The sequence below is a fragment of the Salmo salar genome, chromosome ssa26 (assembly GCF_905237065.1).
Source record: "Salmo salar chromosome ssa26, Ssal_v3.1, whole genome shotgun sequence".
In the NCBI taxonomy this organism is placed as follows: Eukaryota; Metazoa; Chordata; class Actinopteri; order Salmoniformes; family Salmonidae; genus Salmo; species Salmo salar.
In genome coordinates, this window is record NC_059467.1 from 34,450,065 (window position 1) to 34,473,088 (window position 23,024).

General features: G+C 47.3%; 1 protein-coding gene across 5 annotated transcripts in view; it reads left to right on the plus strand.

The window, feature by feature from the left end:
• Positions 1–23,024, plus strand: part of LOC106587750 (TP53-binding protein 1) — a 39,186-nt gene that overhangs the window by 8,602 nt on the left and 7,560 nt on the right. For 3 of the 5 annotated variants that reach the window (XM_045708993.1, XM_045708996.1, XM_045708997.1), the window contains 14 exons: positions 97–281; positions 1,577–3,017; positions 5,774–5,890; positions 6,277–6,468; positions 7,269–7,335; positions 12,293–12,397; positions 15,997–16,354; positions 16,660–16,728; positions 17,191–17,343; positions 17,496–17,719; positions 18,457–18,627; positions 20,083–20,474; positions 21,242–21,601; positions 22,565–22,723. In XM_045708993.1, the coding sequence (XP_045564949.1) occupies positions 97–281; positions 1,577–3,017; positions 5,774–5,890; positions 6,277–6,468; positions 7,269–7,335; positions 12,293–12,397; positions 15,997–16,354; positions 16,660–16,728; positions 17,191–17,343; positions 17,496–17,719; positions 18,457–18,627; positions 20,083–20,474; positions 21,242–21,601; positions 22,565–22,723 (3,993 nt within the window). The remainder of the gene's footprint in view (positions 1–96; positions 282–1,576; positions 3,018–5,773; positions 5,891–6,276; positions 6,469–7,268; positions 7,336–12,292; positions 12,398–15,996; positions 16,355–16,659; positions 16,729–17,190; positions 17,344–17,495; positions 17,720–18,456; positions 18,628–20,082; positions 20,475–21,241; positions 21,602–22,564; positions 22,724–23,024) is intronic. The other 2 variants (XM_045708994.1, XM_045708995.1) reach the window with 2 other exon arrangements.

The window sequence follows — 23,024 nt, forward strand, 5'->3', positions numbered from 1 at the left end:
GTAACTAAACTTTCTTTTATCCAGTTGACATGTCAGTTGTTTTAGTGACTATTCTGAAAAATAGAACTCAGTGATAGACTTCTGGTTACCCCACAGGTGCCGACGAACCAATGGACACGTCTATGCCTCCGGAGGACCAATCCGATGGCAAGGAGGAGCCAATGGACACGGACCCAGGTCCTAAGTCACACCCCTCGGCATCCACCCCAGTATCCCAGAATTCCCCAGGTTTTGTGTTGGAGAGGACCCTCTCTCTGCCTACCCAGCCTGAGTTCTCTCATGTACGTATCTTTAATCCATTGACCAGATAGTGGGAAAAAATAGATTCAGTTAGCACTGAACTCAATGGCCGTATCCTGTTACCTGTTTTTGCGTACTAAATAGTAGGCTGTTTGGGAATGTGAAAAATATCATGTTTTATAGTATGAGTCATTTCGAAAATGTAGTTTGCTTTAAATGCCTGGATGTCATACACATGGCTTTTCATGTGGTAGGAACTCAGACCAATGTGTGTTTGACAACAGCTCATAATCATGTAAGGGTTTGGGCTGTACCAAAATGAAAGAATGGTGGGGAACAACCAAATTGTGCATTAGATGATGTCTTCTCAGTATGGATGAGCCTAGTATTATTTTTTTTGACAGTTTAGTCATTTAGCAGATGCTCTTGTCCAGAGTGACAGACAGTGAGTGGATTCATCTTAAGATAGCTAGGTGGAACAACCACATGTCATAGTAAGTACATGTTTCCTCAATAAAGTCTGACACACAGTATGTAATGTGTTGCTTACGGCGTATGTTTTTACGAAACAGTTTGTTCTAAATAGTATGATTAGTATATACTTTTAGAAAGTATTAGGCAAGAATGAGTTCTTTACGTTTTTCTGTACACAACTTTCGCCTTTTGAATGTATATATATATATTTTTTTAATTTAAATTTTAGTTGTTTAGCAGACACACTTGTCCAGAGTGACCTACAGTATTGAGTCCTACTTTTTTTCCTACTAGTCCCCTCGTGGCAATTGAATCCATAACCCTGGCGTTGCAAGTGCCATGCTCTACCAACTGAGCCACACGGTACCACATAAATGGAGACCAGGGACCTACCCTTATCTCTCTTTATTCTTCCCTTTTATTTATTTATTTCACCATTATTTAACCAGGTAGGCAAGTTGAGAACAAGTTCTCATTTACAATTGCGACCTGGCCAAGATAAAGCAAGCAGTTTGACACATACAACAACGCAGAGTTACACATGGAGTAAAACAAACATACAGTCAATAATACAGTAGAAAAATAAGTCTATATACAATGTGAGCAAATGAGGTGAGAAGGGAGGTAAAGGCAAAAAAGGCCATTGTGGCAAAGTAAATACAATATAGCAAGTAAAACACTGGAATGGTAGATTTGTAGTGGAAGAAAGTGCAAAGTAGAAATATAAATAATAGGGTTATTAATCCCTTATTGATTATTTTGGTTTATTATGACGATCAAGAATCTCATTATTCAATCAGGTTAAGTCCTATAGGTTCATAAAACACCATCAATTTAGTTTTTTCTTTTTCCCTTTCCAAAGGATGTATTTGTCCCAACCCAGAGCCAAGAGGCTGGAAGCAGTAGCATTGCTCCACAACAGACGCACAGCAGGAAAGTGACATCATCATCCCAACCAACAGCACTGGATTCAAGCTCACCCAAGATGGCCGCTGCACCCGCCCAGTCCAAAGCACCCACAACAACTGACCGAGAACACTCTGTGACTGATTCTTTCCAACTGGAGCTGTCTGTGAATACTCAGAGCTGTAGTCTGGCCCAGCAGGCTTCCATGCAGGCTGGGGGGAAGGATGTCGAGGAGGACAGTCAGGCTACACAGATAGAAGGTCTAGACGGACCCCTACGGATAGACACCAGTGACTCTGTGATTTCACAGATAGACACCAGTGACTCTGTGATTTCACGTAACAGCCAGAAGAGGGATAGTAACGGGGTCCCCTCTGACCCAAAAACCCCTGCTATTTTGCCTAAAGTTCCTCAGGTGCCTGACTTGCTGAAGACTAGTGGGGAAAGTACCAGGAGAGAGGAATGTAACACTTTACAGAAGTCTGACAGGCACAAACAGACAACCTTGAATGTACGCAACGTGAATATAGGCGACGATGGTATCAATGTGATCAAAACAGATAGTTCTCAGAAGCAGGATGCCAAGGCATCTTCCCCCTCTCCCTCCTCCCAACAGAAGCTTGAAACCATAGACTTATTCACCCCTAGCAGCTGTGTGCAGGAGACGCCTTCTTCCTCGAATAGCACTCCCTGTAGTTTGGCCTCCCTGTCTCAATCCCAGTCTGTTTTCTCACAGATGTCTCACGTGGGGTCAGTGAAGGCTCTCTCGCCGAGTCCAGGTGTTTGTGTAGACTCCAGAAGAGATGGAGGAGAAAGGAGAGAAGTAGGAGGGGGAGTGGGAAGCCCGACGAGCTCACAGAAAAACCGGGACCCGTCTAAATCCATACAGTCTTTATCGCAGGAGCATGGAGGCACTGCTACCAACAGCGCAAAGGAGAAAAACAAAGCAGATGAAGAAGAGGAGGAAGAAGGGATGGAGGAGGGGGGAGAGAAGCAGCAGGACAGCACGTTGGGGCCCGAGGGCTCAGGCCTCTATCTGTCTCTCTCTCAGAGCCAGGTGCTTTCTCCAGAGCCCATGGAGGAAGAAGAGGAAAAAAGAGGGAAGTTCCCTGTCTCGCACTCCAGGAGGGAGGGAGGAGAGGAGGAGAGCAGCAGCATCATTGTGCTGGAGGAGAGCGAGAGGAGCTCCCAGCTACTGGAGAAGGAAGTGAAGTCGCCGTCGAAGATGGGCACGTCTCAGCCAGTGGCAAGCCGGCGGGGGTCAGTGTCGTCCAATGGCACAGGGTCACAGCTGAAGGACACCCAGCTGCTACCAATCGGACTCGCCCAGGCTGAAAAGGAAGGGTCTACGGAAGCAGAGGGGCTCCGAGACAAGAGCCTCAGTGACAGCTCTGGAGGTAAGAGGCCTCGATGCCTGTGGAGATATCAGGTGACTCAATAGCATTTCCTTGATTCCTTGTGTCCTCTCTTCTTTCCTTCTCAAAACACATTGTAGGAAAGATCAGAGGGGAGGAACCTCAGACCTTTTTCCCTCACCTCCTCCAATGCGTTTTGAGGAGAGGACACAAGGAAACGAGGAAAGACTATTAAGAATCCATGAAGTAGATAGAAGTTTGTTTTTGTCCAATATATTGTGTGTAGACCAAGGTTGGGGGATGGGGTGGGTTACCAGGGGTATGTTTGGGTTGGGGGGAACACCAGGGGTATGTTTGGGATGGGGTGGTGGGGGGAACACCAGGGGTATGTTTGGGATGGGGGTGGTGGGGGGGAACACCAGGGGTATGTTTGGGATGGGGGGACCACCAGGGGTATGTTTGGGATGGGGGTGGTGGGGGGGGAACACCAGGGGTATGTTTGGGATGGGGGGAACATCAGGGGTATGTTTGGGATGGGGGTGGTGGGGGGGAACACCAGGGGTATGTTTGGGATGGGGGTGGTGGGGGGGAACACCAGGGGTATGTTTGGGATGGGGGTGGTGGGGGGAACACCAGGGGTATGTTTGGGATGGGGGTGGTGGGGGGAACACCAGGGGTATGTTTGGGATGGGGGGAACACCAGGGGTATGTTTGGGATGGGGGGAACACCAGGGGTATGTTTGGGATGGGGGGAACACCAGGGGTATGTTTGGGATGGGGGGAACACCAGGGGTATGTTTGGGATAGGGGGAACATCAGGGGTATGTTTGGGATGGGGGTGGTGGGGGGAACACGAGGGGTATGTTTGGGATGGGGGGAACACCAGGGGTATGTTTGGGATAGGGGGAACATCAGGGGTATGTTTGGGATGGGGGTGGTGGGGGGAACACGAGGGGTATGTTTGGGATGGGGGAACACCAGGGGTATGTTTGGGATGGGGGTGGTGGGGGGGAACACGGGGGGATGTTTGGGATAGGGGAACATCAGGGGTATGTTTGGGATGGGGGTGGTGGGGGGGAACACGAGGGGATGTTTGGGATGGGGGTGGTGGGGGGAACACGAGGGGGATGTTTGGGATGGGGTGGTGGGGAACACCAGGGGTATGTTTAGGATGGGGTGGGGGGAACACGAGGGGATGTTTGGGATGAGGTGGAACACCAGGGGTATGTTTAGGATGGGGTGGGGGGAACACGAGGGGGATGTTTTGGGATGAGGTGGAACACCAGGGGTATGTTTGGGATGGGGTGGTGGGGAACACCAGGGGTATGTTTAGGATGGGGTGGTGGGGAACACCAGGGGTATGTTTGGGATGGGGTGGGTCACCAGGGGTATGTTTGGGATGGGGTGGGGTGGGGTGGACCACCAGGGGTATGTTTGGGATGGGGTGGGTCACCAGGGGTATGTTTGGGATGGGGTGGGGTGGACCACCAGGGGTATGTTTAGGATGGGGTGGTGGGGAACACCAGGGGTATGTTTGGGATGGGGTGGGTCACCAGGGGTATGTTTGGGATGGGGTGGGGTGGACCACCAGGGGTATGTTTAGGATGGGGTGGTGGGGAACACCAGGGGTATGTTTGGGATGAGGTGGAACACCAGGGGTATGTTTGGGATGAGGTGGGGTGGACCACCAGGGGTATGTTTAGGATGGGGTGGTGGGGAACACCAGGGGTATGTTTGGGATGGGGTGGGTCACCAGGGGTATGTTTGGGATGGGGTGGGGTGGGTCACCAGGGGTATGTTTGGGATGGGGTGGGGTGGGGTGGACCACCAGGGGTATGTTTGGGATGGGGTGGGTCACCAGGGGTATGTTTGGGATGGGGTGGGGTGGACCACCAGGGGTATGTTTAGGATGGGGTGGTGGGGAACACCAGGGGTATGTTTGGGATGGGGTGGGTCACCAGGGGTATGTTTGGGATGGGGTGGGGTGGACCACCAGGGGTATGTTTAGGATGGGGTGGTGGGGAACACCAGGGGTATGTTTGGGATGGGGTGGGTCACCAGGGGTATGTTTGGGATGGGGTGGGGTGGACCACCAGGGGTATGTTTGGGATGGGGTGGGGTGGGGTGGACCACCAGGGGTATGTTTAGGATGGGGTGGTGGGGAACACCAGGGGTATGTTTGGGATGAGGTGGAACACTAGGGGTATGTTTGGGATGAGGTGGGGTGGACCACCAGGGGTATGTTTAGGATGGGGTGGTGGGGAACACCAGGGGTATGTTTGGGATGGGGTGGGTCACTAGGGGTATGTTTGGGATGGGGTGGGGTGGACCACCAGGGGTATGTTTAGGATGGGGTGGTGGGGAACACCAGGGGTATGTTTAGGATGGGGTGGTGGGGAACACCAGGGGTATGTTTGGGATGAGGTGGAACACCAGGGGTATGTTTGGGATGGGGGGGTTGTTCAATAACGGATATTTTTTTTAATTGATTTAACAGCTTTTGAAGTGATTCAATAAATAAGTAGACCCCCCCTCCATGTGCTTGCTTGCTGACCACTAATAGCTGAAAGACTTGATAGGTTTTCATCTAGTTGCTTTCATGTGTCCGAGTCCCTTCAGATCAGTGGCCATGAAGGGAAGGCGGTGATGAAAGACTCTCAGCCAACTCTATTGAATTCAAAGTGTTTTGTCCCTGCAGTAAATACATTGGGCTACCAGGACTATATAAGCCTGTCGTCATTTCAGTCTGTTCAGAGATTGTAATGGTTTTTGTTTGTATTAATATTTGTCCTCTGCAGAGATTCCATTCCACTTCACTCTCCCCAAAGAAGGCGAGCTGATTGGCCCTCCTGTGAGTGCCACTCCCCCTCTGATCAGCCAGTTGAAGCAGACACCGAGACACAGCACTCCGATTGGTGGGTTCCTTCCCCTCTAGAAATACTATCAACTAGCTCTCTCCATAGCCAGCTTTACCATGTGAACTGAAGCAAAGTATTCTAACCACCAACCTATATAGTCTCACGCATCACTTCACACTCACTCTCTATCCCACACACACACACACTCGCCCTCACACATCAACACACAAACTCACCCTCTCTCTCCGATTCACCCACTCGGGTACACACACACACACATACTCTCTCTCGTTGTCGCACCCACCTCCTTTACACAAACACAGTTGTTCTCCCAGTCACCTCATCATTCCAATATGATGGTTCGCTAGTAGAATCCCCCAGAGAGGCTCTAATCTGAGCCAGATTACATCGTGGTGGTCGTCGGCTCTTTTTGTTTTCCTCAGACATGACTTCCTTCTCTGAGAAGTCCGCGGCAGTGGGTGACGTTTCCACGGAGACGGCGATGGCGACCAGCGAAATCACGGCGGGGGAGAGTGGCGAGGACACTGCCGAAGAGGCTGATGGGAAACTGAGTTTGCGGATGAAGCTGGTGACCCCCGTGGAGGAGGGCAGCTCAGAACGCTTCAGCCTGCAGAGTAAGAGCTGTTATAGGCCAATTATTCATGTGTTATTACCACGTTATTCAAAGAACAGAAATAGGACAGCACTCCGGTAAATAAACTTAAATTGACATTTTTATTGCCGCATGAATGTTTGGGGTATGAGCCCTTCGGCGTGCAAGGCAATGGCAATCAATGTCACAACAACAAGACCACACAGGTGGGTGTAATTGTAAATTGCCAGTCAGTACTGGCCCAGTGGAGATCCCAGCAGAGGGAGCTGTGGGGGAAACATGACAATCAAATAAAGATCCACAATACAAAGACATTATGATGTCATTACCTAAGTGTTTGGCCTGTTTAGAACCTGCTACAAAATACAAGAAAAATAACATTCCTCATTAAGGCCAGCTGGGTTACCACGTTATTACCACTGGAATAGGAATTATAGCTGTTGTAATGGTTTATATTCCAATGCCTGCTTATAAACATGATATGACCACGTATGTGACCTTTTTGTTTGCCTATGGATGTTCAAGACATCTGTATGTTATTTTCTTATGAATCTGTGTGTTGATACCATGGAGGGACAAGTGACTATCTTTCAGATGGTACAGTGGTCCATAGAAAATGCAAACGGCATCAAACAATATCCAACAACTGTGTACATAGAATTAAAAGGGTTTCATATGACTACTGAAGCGTATCCATTGATGTATAGAAATGTGACATCTGCTGACTCTCACACCTTTACTGCAAGAATAGACGTCTCAGTTTGTTGATTTCTTTTGTTCAACCCCAAAACACCAAATTAAACACTTTTTTTTCCCTCCCAGAGCCACCGCAATCAGACGAGGAAGGCTCTGTCTCCAAGGTTACCACCGTTGTCAAGGCTGTAACCAGGTAACCTGCTTTGGTTTCTATGCAAGGCAGCCCGATTTCAGACTTTTTCCCCTGCCTGGGATTTGAGCTGTGTCCCAAATGGATTCCTACAACTCATTATCACGATTCAGCTTCATTTAATATTATTTTGTTTACATTTTAGTCATTTAGCAGACACTCTTATCCAGAGCGGCTTACAGTAGTGTGTGTGCATACATTTTTATACTTTTTTCATACTGGGATGCCTTTTTGTTCACAACTCTGTACCCCAAATAAAAGCACTGTTGAGAATATTATAGAATAATAATGTATATATACAAAGATGCTTAATACAGTATGTTACAACCGTCAGTGAATGATCATGGCTGACATTTGCATATATTTAAATGTATTTACATGTATTACCTGACTTTGTCAGGTCATTTGGTTTCCATGGTTTGTTTCAAATCAAGGTTTATTTGTCACGTGCGCAGAATACAACAGTGAAATGCTTACTTACAGGCTCTAACCAATAGTGCAAAAAAGGTGTTAGGTGAACAATAGGTAAGTAAAGAAATAAAATAACAGTAAAAAGACAGGCTATATACAGTAGTGAGGCTACATACAGACACCGGTTAGTCGGGGTGATTGAGGTAGTATGTACATGTAGATATGATTAAAGTGACTATGCATATATGATGAACAGAGAGTAGCAGTAGCGTAAAAGAGGGTTTGGCGGGTGACGGGACACAATGCAGATACCCCGGTTAGCCAATGTGCGGGAGCACTGGTTGGTCAGCCCAATTGAGGAAGTACAGTGGGGGGGAAAAGTATTTGATCCCCTGCAGATTTTGTACGTTTGCCCACTTACAAAGAAATGATCAGTCTATAATTTTAATAGTAGGTTTATTTGAACAGTGAGAGACAGAATAACAACAAAAATATCCAGAAAAACGCATGTCAAAAATGTTATCAAATGATTTGCATTTTAATGAGGGAAATAAGTATTTGACCCCTCTGCAAAACATGACTTAGTACTTGGTGGCAAAACCCTTGTTGGCAATCACAGAGGTCAGACGTTTCTTGTAGTTGGCCACCAGGTTTGCACACATCTCAGGAGGGATTTTGTCCCACTCCTCTTTGCAGATCTTCTCCAAGTCATTAAGGTTTCGAGGCTGACGTTTGGCAACTCGAACCTTCAGCTCCCTCCACAGATTTTCTATGAGATTAAGGTCTGGAGACTGGCTAGGCCACTCCAGGACCTTAATGTGCTTCTTCTTGAGCCACTCCTTTGTTGCCTTGGCCGTGTGTTTTGGGTTATTGTCATGCTGGAATACCTATCCACGACCCATTTTCATTGCCCTGGCTGAGGGAAGGAGGTTCTCACCCAAGATTTGACGGTACATGGCCCCGTCCATCGTCCATTTGATGCGGTGAAGTTGTCCTGTCCCCTTAGCAGAAAAACACCCCCAAAGCATAATGTTTCCACCTCCATGTTTGACGGTGGAGATGGTGTTCTTGGGGTCATAGGCAGCATTCCTCCTCCTCCAAACACGGCGAGTTGAGTTGATGTCAAAGAGCTCCATTTTGGTCTCATCTGACCACAACACTTTCACCCAGTTGTCCTCTTAGTCATTCAGATGTTCATTGGCAAACTTCAGACGGGCATATATATGTATTCTTGAGCAGGGGGACCATGTGGGCGCTGCGGAATTTCAGTCCTTCATGGCGTAGTGTGTTACCAATTGTTTTCTTGGTGACTATGGTCCCAGCTGCCTTGAGATCATTGACAAGATCCTCCCGTGTAGTTCTGGGCTGATTCCTCACCGTTTTCATGATCATAGCAACTCCACTAGGTGAGATCTTACATGGAGCCCCAGGCCGAGGGATATTGACAGTTCTTTTGTGTTTCTTCCATTTGCGAATAATCGCACCAACTGTTGTCACCTTCTCACCAAGCTGCTTGGCCATGGTCTTGTAGCCCATTCCAGCCTTGTGTAGGTCTACAATCTTGTCCCTGACATCCTTGGAGAGCTCTTTGGTATTGGCCATGGTGGAGAGTTTGGAATCTGATTGATTGCTTCTGTGGACAGGTGTCTTTTTTACAGGTAGCAAGCTGCGGTTAGGAGCACTCCCTTTTAAGAGTGTGCTCCTAATCTCAGCTCGTTACCTGTATAAAAGACACCTGGGAGCCAGAAATCTTTCTGACTGAGAGGGGACCAAATACTTATTTCCCTCATTTAAAATGCAAATCAATTTATAACATTTCTGACATGCGTTTTTCTGGATATTTTTGTTATTCTGTCTCTCACTGTTCAAATAAACCTACCATTTAAAATTATAGACTGATCCTTTCTTTGTCAGTGGGCAAACTTACAAAATCAGCAGGGGATCAAATACTTTTTTCCCCCACTGTATGTACATGAATGTATAGTTAAAGTAACTATGCATATATGATAAACAGAGAGTAGCAGCAGCGTAAAACGGGTTTGGGGGGGGGCACACAATGCAAATAGTCCGGGTAGCCATTTGATTACCTGTTCATGAGTCTTATGGCTTGGGGGTAAAAACTGTTGAGAAGCCTTTTTGTCATAGACTTGGCACTCCGGTACCGCTTGCCATGCGGTAGTAGAGAGAACAGTCTATGACTGGGGTGGCTGGGGTCTTTGACAATTTTTAGGGCCTTCCTCTGACACTGCCTGGTGTAGAGGTCCTGGATGGCAGGCAGCTTAGCCCCAGTGATGTACTGGGCCGTACGCACTACCCTCTGTAGTGCTTTGCGGTCAGAGGCCGAGCAATTGCCGTACCAGGCAGTGATGCAACCAGTCAGGATGCTCTCGATGTTGTGGCTGTAGAACCTTTTGAGGATGTCAGGACCCATGCCAAATCTTTTTAGTTTCCTGAGGGGGAATAAGCTTTGACGTGCCCTCTTCACGACTGTCTTGGTGTGTTTGGACCGTTGTAGTTTGTTGTTGTGGACACAGAGGAACTTGAAGCTCTCAACCTGCTCCACTACAGCCCTGTCGATGAGAATGGGGGCGTGCTCGGTCCTCCTTTTCCTGTAGTCCACAATCATCTCCTTAGTCTTGGTTACGTTGAGGGATAGGTTGTTATTCTGGCACCACACGGCCAGGTCTCTGACCTCCTCCCTATAAGCTGTCTCGTCGTTGTCTGTGATCAGGCCTACCACTGTTGTGTCATCTGCAAACTTAATGATGGTGTTGGAGTTGTGCCTGGCCATGCAGTCGTGGGTGAACAGGGAGTACAGGAGGGGACTGAGCACGCACCCCTGAGGGGCCCCCGTGTTGAGGATCAGCATGGCAGATGGGTTGTTACCTACCCTTACCACCTGGGGGCGGTCCGTCAGGAAGTCCAGGATCCAGTTGCAGAGGGAGGTGTGTAGTCCCAGGATCCTTAGCTTAGTGATGAGCTTTGAGGGTAGTATGGTGTTGAACGCTGAGCTGTAGTCAATGAATAGCATTCTCACATAAGTGTACCTTTTGTCCAGGTGGGAAAGGGCAGTGTGGAGTGCAATAGAAATTGCATCATCTGTGGATCTGTTTGGGCGGTATGCAAATTGGAGTGGGTCTAGGGTTTCTGGGATAATGGTGTTGATGTGAGTCATTACCAGCCTTTCAAAGCACTTCATGGCTACGGACGTGAGTGCTACGGGTCTGTAGTCATTTAGGCAGGTTGCCTTTGTGATCTTGGGCACAGGGACTATGGTGGTCTACTTGAAACATGTTGGTATTACAGACTCAATCAGGGACATGTTGAAAATGCCAGTGAAGACACCTGCCAGTTGGTCAGCACATGCCCGGAGCACACGTCCTGGTAATCCGTCTGGCCCCGCAGCCTTGTGTATGTTGACCTGTTTAAAGGTCTTACTCACGTCGGCTACGGAGAGCGTGATCACACAGTCGCCCGGAACAGCGGATGCTCTCATGCATGTCTCAGTGTTGCTTGCCTCGAAGCGAGCATAGAAGTGATTTAGCTCGTCTGGTAGGCTCGTGTCACTGGGCAGCTCGCAGCTGTGCTTCCCGTTGTAGTCTGTAATAGTTTGCAAGCCCTGCCATATAAGACAAGCGTCGGAGCTGGTGTAGTATGATTCAATCTTAGCCCTGTATTGACGCTTTGCCTGTTTGATGGTTCATCACAGGACATAGCAGGATTTCTTGTAAGCTTCCGGGTTAGAGTCCCGCACCTTGAAAGCGGCAGCTCTACCCTTTAGCTCAGTGCGAATGTTGCCTGTAATCCATGGCTTCTGGTTGGGGTATGTACATACAGTCACTGTGGGCACGACGTCCTCGATGCACTTATTGATAAAGCCAGTGACTGATGTGGTGTACTCCTCAATGCCATCGGAAGAATCCCGGAACATATTCCAGTCTGATAGCAAAACAGCCCTGTAGTTTAGCATCTGCTTCATCTGACCATTTTTTTATAGACTGAGTCACTGGTGCTTCCTGCTTTCATTTTTGCTTGTAAGCAGGAATCAGGAGGATAGAGTTGTGGTCGGATTTACCAAATGGAGGGCGAGGGAGAGCTTTGTACGTGTCTCTGTGTGTGGAGTACAGGTGATCTAGAAGTATTTTCCCTGTGGTTGCACATTTAACATGTTGATAGAAATTTGGTAGAACTGATTTAAGTTTCCCTGCATTAAAGTCTCTGGCCACTAGGAGCACCGCCTCTGGGTGAGTGGTGAGTACTCATCCTTTTACCATGCACAGTTGAGTTGACACTCGGGTTATGAAAGTAGTTTTGAATTCGCTGGGGGGTTGCTGGTGTCAGTATCCTAGATGCCGACTCCTGCCGTTTTGCCTTCTAGTAAGGGACTGCTCAGGGGGTCTCCGCGTGTGTGTGTCTCAGGGGGTTTGGTTCTAGTATAAAGACACATTTCCGTTCATCCCCAAGGAATTGGAGAATACTGCATTGCAAGACAATTTCATGACATACTATTGGCTTGTTGTATGACCAGTGTCCCTGTCCCCCTCCCCAGCCCCTTGCCCAGCCCCTCTGTGTTCAGCAGGGTGAGGGAGGCCCACAGAAAGGTGATGGAGGACCAGGCCAAGGCCCATCCCAGTGACCCTGGAACCCCTGTCAGGTAAACAACGTGTATGGCCTCTGACATGGGTTGTGTTCATCAGGTCACAGTGTGGCACAACATTTAAAAATGTCGCGCAATGCAAACCCAAAACGAGCGTTTCTTAGTGGAAAAGTTTGGATTGTAGGCTACCTCCCAGTTTCGGACTGATCTCTTCGGTTGCATGCCTGCTGAACACTTACCTCATGTCATTTCTGATAATGATGATAAGGATAGTTCTTTTCAGCACGCCTTTGAAAACTAACGTTTTGTCTTTTAACATTTGGTGCCAAACTGAAGTATAGTTTCAGTTGATTCCCAGTATAATAGCTCCCCCTGCTGGCTGAAATGAGAGCCTAGTAATAACACAAGCCTAATGTCTATAGTACATTTACATTACATTTTAGTCATTTAGCAGATGCTCTTATCCAGAGCGACTTACAGTAGTGAATGCATACATTTCATACATTTTTCCCCCCCCCCATACTGGTCCCCAGTGGGAATCAAACCCACAACCCTGGTGTTGCAAACACCATGCTCTACCAACTGAGCCACACGGGACTGTGTGTGTGTGTGTGTGTGTGTGTGTGTTCGCGCAGACACACACTGTTCGCGCGCACACACACACACACTGTTCGCGCACACACACACACACACTGTTCGCACAGGCGCACACACACACACACACACACACACACACACACTGTTCGCACACACACACACACACACACACACACACACTGTTCACACACACACACACACTGTTCGCGCAGACACACACACACTGTTCCTCAGAGTATCCGTTCTGTTTTAAAGTAAAACTTAAATTAAACGTAGTCTCAAATAGCAGCTTGTCCATTTTAAAAGGCGGGCAGTGGCACACATTTCAGCAAATATACGCCTGTTTCAAATAACCGCTGAGTCAAAATGAATTGTTTACGAGGTTACGATGACCTATTTACAAGGTTTCATGTTTGATTTGTTAGATTGAATAGTTCAGTAATGACTAGAAAAAGTTATGGCAGTCATCTGTTTTTATCAGCAGTAAGAAACTGCTAGCTGTTGGCTGCTAACAGCTGAGAACTGCTAGCTAACTGGCAAACACAAAAACAGTCAACTTCTGGAGTACAGAACCCTAGAAATCAGCCGATCGCATACTAGTGGCGAAAGTAAGAACTGCCAAAATTGCACAGTCAAATAGGAGAATAATTATTGTCAGGGGGGGGGGGATAATATTTTTTTCAAAATAGGGGCATACTAAGACAGAAATGTGACTGTGTAAATGATAACACATTAGTGCAGAAAATGAAGAACATTTATTAAAATGCTAGAAGTGAACTAACTATGCAAGTGAGCAAAAGCTGTGTGCATTAAGGAAATAGTTGTTTAGCTCAAATAGACGCCTGTCTCTAAGGCGTGTGTTGACGAAAATAGACGCCTGTCTCAACCTGTTGTGTTGAGGGATTTTAAGCAAATAAACAGCCATGCTATTAATTAAAGTTTCACGGTATGTCCGTTTGGGATCAACAAGGGACATTAATATGCTGCTCCAATCTTGTGTCCATTTGACCTTGACAGCCCTCTACCTGTCCTGTCTTTAGAATTCAGGAAGTAGGTTGAGTGTGTGCGCGTGTGAGAGAGACCTACTTCTCTGCTATTTTGGGTACCATTCATGCCCCCTCAGAGAGATGGAGGCTCTGTCTGGTTTTGGCCTGTCGAGGTGTTATAACAAAGTCTTTTTCAAGGTGTCCACACAACACACCACAGCCCTAGTTGGACCTGCTTCTCTGTCCTACCATTACAGGACTACAGAGGGAATATTGAAACCTTAACATTTGCAAAGGATGATATCAGCCCTTATATAAGTTTATATACAGCGCTTTCAGAAATTATTCAAATCCCTTGACTTTTTCCACATTTTGTTGTTACAGCTTGAATTTAAAATTTATTAAATGTATATTTTCTTGTCACCAGCCTACACACAATACCCCATAATGTCAAAGGAGAATTCAGACTTTTTACATTTTAACAAATTCATTAAAAATGAAAAGCTGAAATGTATTGAGTCAATAAGTATTCAACCCCTTTGTTATGGAAAGCCTAAATAAGTTCAGGAGTAAGAATGTGCTGAACAAGTCACATAATAAGTTGCATGGACTCACTCTGTGTGCAGTGGTGAACATGATTTTTAATGACTACCTTATCTCTGTACCCCACTCATACAATTGTCTGTAAGGTCCCTCAGTTGCGCATTGAATTTCAGACAGATTCAACCACCAGGGAGGTTTTCCAATGCCTCGCCAAGGTCACCTATTGGTAGATGGGTAAAAAAAGAAGGGGAAAAAAGCAGACATTGAATATCCCTTTGAGTATGGTGAAGTTATTAATTACACTTTGGATGGTGTATCAATACATCCAGTCACTACAAAGATATAGCTGTCCTTCCTAACTCAGTTTCCGGAGAGGAAGGAAACTGCTCAGGGATTTCACCATGGGGAGGCCAATGGTGACTTTAAAACAGTTAGTTTCATGGCTGTGATAGGAGAATACTGAGGATGGATCAACAACATTGTAGTTACTCCACAATACTAACCTAATTGACAAAGTGAAAAAAAGGAAGCCTGTACAGAATACAAATATTCCAAAACATGCATCCTCTTTGCAACAAGGTACTAAAGTAATACTGCAAAAAATGTGGCAAAGCAATTCACTTTTTGTCCTGAATACAAAGTGATATGTTTGGGGCAAATCCAATACAACACATTACTGAGTACCACTCTATTTCAAGCATAGTGCTGGCTGTTATGAGTATGCTTAAGGACTGGGCAATTTTTCAGGATAAATCATAAACGGAATGAAGCTAAGCACAGAGAAAATCCTAGAGGAAAACCTGGTTCAGTCTGCTTTCCACCAGACACTGGGAGATGAATTCAACTTTTAGCAGGACAATTACCTAAAATACAAGGCCACATCTACATCGGAGTTGCTTACCAAGAAGACTGAATGTTCCTGAGTGGCCGAGTTACAGTTTTGACTTAAATCTACGACAAGACCTGAAAATGGTTGTCTAGCGATGATCAACAACCAATTTGACAGAGCTTGAAGAATTTTGAAAATAATAATGGGCAAATGTTGCACAATCCAGGTGTGGAAAGCTCTTAGAGGCTTACCCAGAAAGACTCACAGATGTAATCACTTCCAACGGTGCTTCTACAAAGTATTGACTCAGGGGTGTGAGTACTTAAGTAAATGAGAGATGTCTGTATTTCATTTTCAAAAGTTTAAAAAAATATGTTTTCGCTTTGTCATTATGGGGTATTGTGTGTAGATGGGTGAGAAAACAAATTTATGTAATAAATTTGTATTTCCGGCTGTAACACAACAACATGTGGAATAATTTAAGGGATATGAATACTTTCTGAAGGCACGGTATATTTATATGTGCATACATGTATTTATATTAGTCCTGAAAGTGCTTTATAGTGTAGGGACTCACCCCATCCATGTGTAGCGCCCCTCTGGGTGATGCACGGTAGCCATTTTGGCTCTTGAACGCTCACCACACAATGAAAGTGGTTGATTGTGCCATTGACATAAGAAATGCCTCTCTCACCTTTCAGAGGGGAACTGTTCAGCTCACCCTCACAGCAGAAAAGCTCCCAAAAACCCTCCATCCCCTCTCCCTCCGTGGAATGCATCAGCCTCCCCAACAGCCAATCTGAGCCCCTCTCCAGCCCCCGCCAGGAAGTGAAGCGTACGTTGCCATTGGGGCTCAGAGAGAAAGAGCCTCCTGCTGAACCATCCACCCCAGGCCGTCCAGCAGTGAAAACACCACAAAAAGGCATCGCAGCTGGGGACAGAGAGCCGTGTGGGCCCCCGGAGCCATCCACACCCACCAGAGCCGTTGCCATCAAACAGAGGTCCGTGTCCCAGCAGACAAGCTTTGACAACACCATCTCTCCCAGTTCACCCAGTAAGGTAAGAGCCACTGGGTTAGCTACAAGGATATGGTTGATCATATTGCAAGGGAATAGAAAGAGATGAGATTCCTGTCCGTTATTCTTCTAGCCTAACTGCCATTTCCCTCCCTCGTTCTCTCTTTCTTTTCATCAACCTTGCTTGTCTCATCTTCTCCTGTTTTGTTGTTTCTCTCTCACTCCCTTCATCCACATTGCCTGTCTCATGTCCTGCTGTTTTGTCGTCCCCCTCCCTCTTTCTTACACTCTCTTCATCCATCCTTGCTTGTCTCATGTGTCCTTTTGCTTCCTCCTCTCTCCCTCTAGCTTTGTCAGAGAGTGGCATCTCAGCAGACCAGTTTTGAAGCGGCTGGCCCCAGGTCTCCAGCAGCCAGCGTAAGGGTCCTTAGTTACCTCACACCTCCTGTCCTTCTTACAATGTCAAAATGGAACAATAATAACCGAATAATGTCCGAATAACAGAAACAAACCATTGTCCCTTCTGCTAGCCCCTACCCCTTAACGGTTAGCAGATCAAGATTGGCGTCCTGTTTGAAATTAAATTCATAAATTGACAATTGCTTATTGTATTTTATGATTTTATCTCTGACAGAATATAAAACTGGAGTGACCTTGTAGCAGATCAAGGGCTGAATGTATCAAACGTCTCAGGGGTGCTGATCTAGGATCAGGTCCAACCTGCCCATGTAATCTTATTCATTATGATCTCTGAGGCACAACTGATCCTAGATCAGCACTTCTGCTCTGAGATACTTGATACATACAGCCCCTGATAGGTGTAAGCGAAGAATGTGTTCTGAGGGTCAAGGGTTAACTCCACCCCCTTCTGTGTGACAGGGCGAGCCAGAGACCCCACCCTCGAGGGCAGCCGCTGGTCCCGCCCATCGCAGACACGTGCGGACCATTCAGGAAGTGCGGACGACTGTCACACGCATCATCACAGACGTGTACTACGAGGACGGGAGAGAAGTGGACCGTAAGGTCACTGAGGTGGGGACCAAGCCATTTAGCTCATAGACCTTTCAACTCTTTCTTTTTGTCATTGATTACGCCTCACTGTGTGTGTGTGTGTGTGTGTGTGTGTGTGTGTGTGTGTGTGTGTGTGTGTGTGTGTGTGTGTGTTCCTTCTTTCTCTTCCTCAGGAGTCGGAGGAGCCGGTGGTGGACAGCCGTGTGTTGGACAGCGACATATCTCCGTGTCGCACCGGCAGCTCCATGACCTCCGGTGACCTGGGTGATGTCAGCTCTCTGTCCTCCAAAGCTTCCAGCCAGCAGCACAGCTCCGGGGGCACCAGCATAGTCACAGGCCCTGCCCAGAGGGGCCCCGACTTTATCATGCCGTCCAGCCGAGGGGCCAAGTCTGCCAGGTACTGTAATGGACATGGGTTTGAATTGGATTATAATTTTTTTTAAATGATGCATGCAGTTAATTTCCTGATCTGAATTGACCTTTTCCGTCTAGTGACTGCCTTCTGCCTTCTTGTAATGAGTGGCCCTCAGTCTTCTGTAACATGATCTATATCCATGCTCTAACACTATTTCTTGGGCTTAATCTCTGTTGTCTTCGCACGCACATTTTCACACCTGTCAACAACACAAACATCAGAGAAACAAAATAATTCCTATACTAAACAAGGGTTCAGTATCTAAGTACCCTCTTAACCATAGAAATAGAATTACTAGAAGTGACATTCTATGTCTATGCTTTTAACCACTCTTACGTGTTGACAGGCATGCATGCATATGTCAGTCTTTGACTTTGTCCACTGTCTAACTACCCCTCCGTCACAACCCCCCCAACCCAACACCCAGATAAGTTATTCTAAGATCCCCCTCTCAACACCTATGGTAAGGCCCTGTCCACAACTGCTCCCCTAGATGGACTAACCCATATGGTCACAATAGGGGTGTCCATCAGCTGCCCCATTTCTGCTGTACGGACCGTCCTTCTCTTGGTAGAACTTAGCCTGGGCATAGATCTAGGATCAGCTAACCCTCCCCCAACCCTAACCTCAACCATCATGAGGAAAAACATAAAACTGACCTTAGTTCAGCTTTTATGGGATGATTCATCCTTCACTGTCCCTCTCCTCTCTGTCTGCAGCCCCAGGAGGGGGAGTGGGCCGCAGCAGAGGGGCCACAGGGGTCAAACGGCAGGGTCAGAGTTCATGGGAGAGAGAGTTCAAGGACTCCATGGGTCGCGGGCCTTCACCCCATTGACGCCCCGTGGAAGAGCCAGGAGGGGCAGACCTCCGTCCCGCTCACCCCTGTCCAGGTGAGCCCTGTCTAGGGAGGCCACTGGAGCTGTAGTGGGTCAGAGTTTCAGAAACACCTAGTGACATCATCAAAAGCAGACATTATGTGCATGAACAAACACAACTACATCCACGCCAGCACGTACGTAGCCAATTGTGCCTTCCCAAAATAGTAATGCAACGCGAGTCAACTGGTGTGCAACACATGGACGCATGGGAGTTGGTTGCTTCCCGACATCATTCAGCGTTCTAAAACATGTGTAGGTGCGTGTATATTTTTTCCAACCTTTAGGCTTCCATTTTGAAAACAAGTCAACCTGAGATGAGACACTGAGATAGTTTAATGAAACCTTAGCATCGAGTACAGAAATTGAGAATTTAGGGTTCCTAGTTTTAGAACAAGGATCCTCCATCCTGCTGTTTCTAGAGAGCTGCAGTACCGCAGGTATTTGTTCCAGACCAGTGTTACTGTCTCTCCAATCCCACACTGTCCCTGTTGACATTATCCTTTTCCTGTCTTCACTAATCATCTCAATGCAACACAGCTGTCTCCTTTTCCTGTCTTCACTAATCATCTCAATGCAACACAGCTGTCTCCTTTTCCTGTCTTCACTAATCATCTCAGTGCAACACAGCTGTCTCCTTTTCCTGTCTTCACTAATCATCTCAATGCAACACAGCTGTCTCCTTTTCCTGTCTTCACTAATCATCTCAATGCAACACAGCTGTCTCCTTTTCCTGTCTTCGCTAATCATCTCAATGCAACACAGCTGTCTCCTTTTCCTGTCTTCGCTAATCATCTCAGTGCAACACAGCTGTCTCCTTTTCCTGTCTTCGCTAATCATCTCAGTGCAACACAGCTGTCTCCTTTTCCTGTCTTCGCTAATCATCTCAATGCAACACAGCTGTCTCCTTTTCCTGTCTTCACTAATCATCTCAGTGCAACACAGCTGTCTCCTTTTCCTGTCTTCACTAATCATCTCAGTGCAACACAGCTGTCTCCTTTTCCTGTCTTCGCTAATCATCTCAATGCAACACAGCTGTCTCCTTTTCCTGTCTTCACTAATCATCTCAGTGCAACACAGCTGTCTCCTTTTCCTGTCTTCGCTAATCATCTCAATGCAACACAGCTGTCTCCTTTTCCTGTCTTCACTAATCATCTCAATGCAACACAGCTGTCTCCTTTTCCTGTCTTCACTAATCATCTCAATGCAACACAGCTGTCTCCTTTTCCTGTCTTCACTAATTATCTCAGTGCAACACAGCTGTCCCTGTCTAACATGTATGTTTCTTATTGACTATACGGAACCCAAACTTTAAAGCACTACTGGAATAAATATACAGTATATAGAACATGACTGGTCTGTTCCGCTGGAGGAGTAACGCTGATCTATTCTTTACATAACGTTTCTAAACATATCTGTCTGTAATGTTCAAAATGTTGATGGTGCTCTTTGTCCTATTGACTCTCTCAGGGGTGCCGGCGTCCCGCGTGCCAATGCCCGCGGCCAACCCCTGTCCTCCTCCGAGGATGAGTCCTACACCCGCCTGTGTCCCACACCGCGCATCCCAGAGAGCCCAGCGGTCCCCAGCCACTCCTCCACGTCTCTCCTCACCACCACTTCCCAAGATGAAGGCAGCCCAGCTGGGAGCAGCTTCGTGGGGCTTCGCGTGGTGGCCAAGTGGTCCAGCAATGGCTACTTCTACTCAGGCCGCATCACCAAGGACCTGGGCGAGGGGCGTTACCGGCTGCTCTTCGATGACAGCTATGAGTGCGAGGTCACGGGCAAGGACATCCTGCTGTGCGACCCCATCCCCCTGGACACTGAGGTCACGGCACTGCTGGAGGACGAGTACTTCAGCACAGGTGATTCCGCGTTCAAAACAACTGGGAACTCTGAAAAATATGAGGTCAAATCATGACGTCAGTGATCTTCAGGTCGGAAAGTCGGAGCTCTAGAAAGAGACCTGAGTTCCTGAGTTGGAATGACCGTTCAAATCCATTTTTCCCAGTCCAAGCTAGTTTTTTTCCCTCGTTCCCAGTAGTTTTGAAAGCAATAAAGTCGGAAGGCAGAGAGTTCCCAGTTGTTTTGAACGCAGCATGAGAAGGGGAAGAGAGAGGACAGATTGTTTACATTCCCAAAGTTTCCACTTGAACAATCCCTGACATGGATTTAAAAGCATATGATTGGTTTGGTGTAAGCATTAACTGGAGGAAGTTTCTCCCATGGTTAAACGCATGACAGGGAGTGTGAAAACACGTGGAGAATCTGGACGCAGGACAGGAGAGGAGAGAAGGGGGTTGGAATGGGTTTGGAGTGGAGGATAGAAAAAGAAGACAATTCGAGTCTCAACACAGACCCATGGCTGAGAAGAGGTCAGGCTGTCCTAGGTCACTGGAAACTCATTTCCCTTCATGTGGTTGGACCTTTTCCCATTTCTGTCTTTAAATGGAAAAGAAGCTCCGGCACATTGGTGATCCTGACTCTACAAATGTAATGGATCTTCAGTGGAGTGTTAACATCAGTGTACTGTAGTCTCTCTTCAATTGACTGTTGTTTTTCTCCATGTAGCTGATATGATGCAAATTTGACTGCATTTCAACCCTTCTCTGTCTTTGCCTTGTCTCCCCAGGTCTAGTGAAGGACTACAAGAAGGAGGGCGAGGACTTGTTCTACAGTGTGGAGAAGCAGGGCCAGACTACAGCCACTACAGCTGTAGAGAGGGAGGGCCAGACTACAGCCACTACAACTGTAGAGAGGGAGGGCCAGACTACAGCCACTACAACTGTAGAGAGGGAGGGCCAGACTACAGCCACTACAACTGTAGAGAGGGAGGGCCAGACTACAGCCACTACAGCTGTAGAGAGGCAGTGGTACAGCCGCAGTTCTGTCATCCTGACCATGGAGCAGGGCAACAGGCTGAGAGAACAGTACGGCCTGGGGCCCTACGAGCCCGCCACACCCCTGGCCAAGGCCTCTGACATCAGCCTGGGTAAGACAACCACAAAGCTTTGAGGATTGACTGAGTGAGAAACATATAGCCGTGCCCTGGCGAGAACCACAAGTACCCTTTCCACACTGAGCCGAGCTGTACTGCACTGGCCTGGTTACGCTAACACAATATGTGCTAGAATTCTTCTGGAAAGGACCATGTGAAACTAAATGATTGGACCTAGCACAGTAGCATCCCACTGCTGGCTTGCTTCTGAAGCTAAGCAGGGTTGGTCCTGGTCAGTCCCTGGATGGGAGACCAGATGCTGCTGGAAGTGGTGTTGGAGGGCCAGTAGGAGGAACTCTTTTCTCTGGTCTAAAAAAATAATAAAAAATATCCCAATGCCCCAGGGCAGTGATTGGGGACATTGCCCTGTGTAGGGTGCAGTTTTTCGGATGGGACGGTAAACGGGTGTCCTGACTCTCTGTGGTCACTAAAAGATCCCATTGCACTTATCGTAAGAGTAGGGGTGTTAACCCCGGTGTCCTGGCTAAATTCCCAATCTGACCACCTAATCATCCCCAGCTTCCAATTGGCTCATTAATCTCCACTCCTCTCCCCTGTAACTATTCCCCAGGTCATTGCTGTAAATGAGAATGTGTTCTCAGTCAACTTACCCGGTTAAATAAAAACACTACAGTCTGGGTTGGCTTGGCATGATAATGTTAAAATGGTATAATGTGAGCACTGCCCAATAAGGAAATATATTACATTACTCCTCTTAAGTTTGAGTTGAGTCATCTCTACGTTTCACATAGCTTGATAAAGACTCCCAAGTCTCTGTGAAAACAGTGATTCCTTCATACAGGAAGAATCTGCTAGAGTGTTTCATCAAACAGAAGTGGGGTTAAATGTTAGTGTCATTTCCGTGTCAAGTGTGATGACGTGTGACATTGCTGTGCCCGCCCCCACAGATTGAAGTAGAGATCTAATGAGTACATTCTATGGCGCTGTCCTCCACAGATAACCTGGTGGAGGGGAAGAGGAGACGCAGGGGGATCACAGGGGGGGCCAGCCCCCTCACCCCTGGCCCCTCTGGGAAGAGGAAGCTGATCAGCTCTGAGGACAGGGACAGGACTCCGGCTAAGCGAGGCCGCAGAGGGGGAGGGGGAGCCAGAGCCGGTACGGAGACCTAGTCACCCTAACCTTGACACCATACCTGAACCCTGACCCTACACCTAACCTCTGTGTCCAAGCCTGAATTCTCAAATGTAACCTCTAACATTTAGGTTCAACTTAAATGTCAACCCAAAACCTAAAATGCCCAACTCTAACCCCAGGCTTTTTAACACTAAGCCACAGCCCTAACCTCAACCCCAGTCTATTTAACACTAAGCCACAGCCCTAACCTCAACCCCAACCTTTTTAATACTAAGCCACAGCCCTAACCTCAACCCCAACCCCAGTCTTTTTAACACTAAGC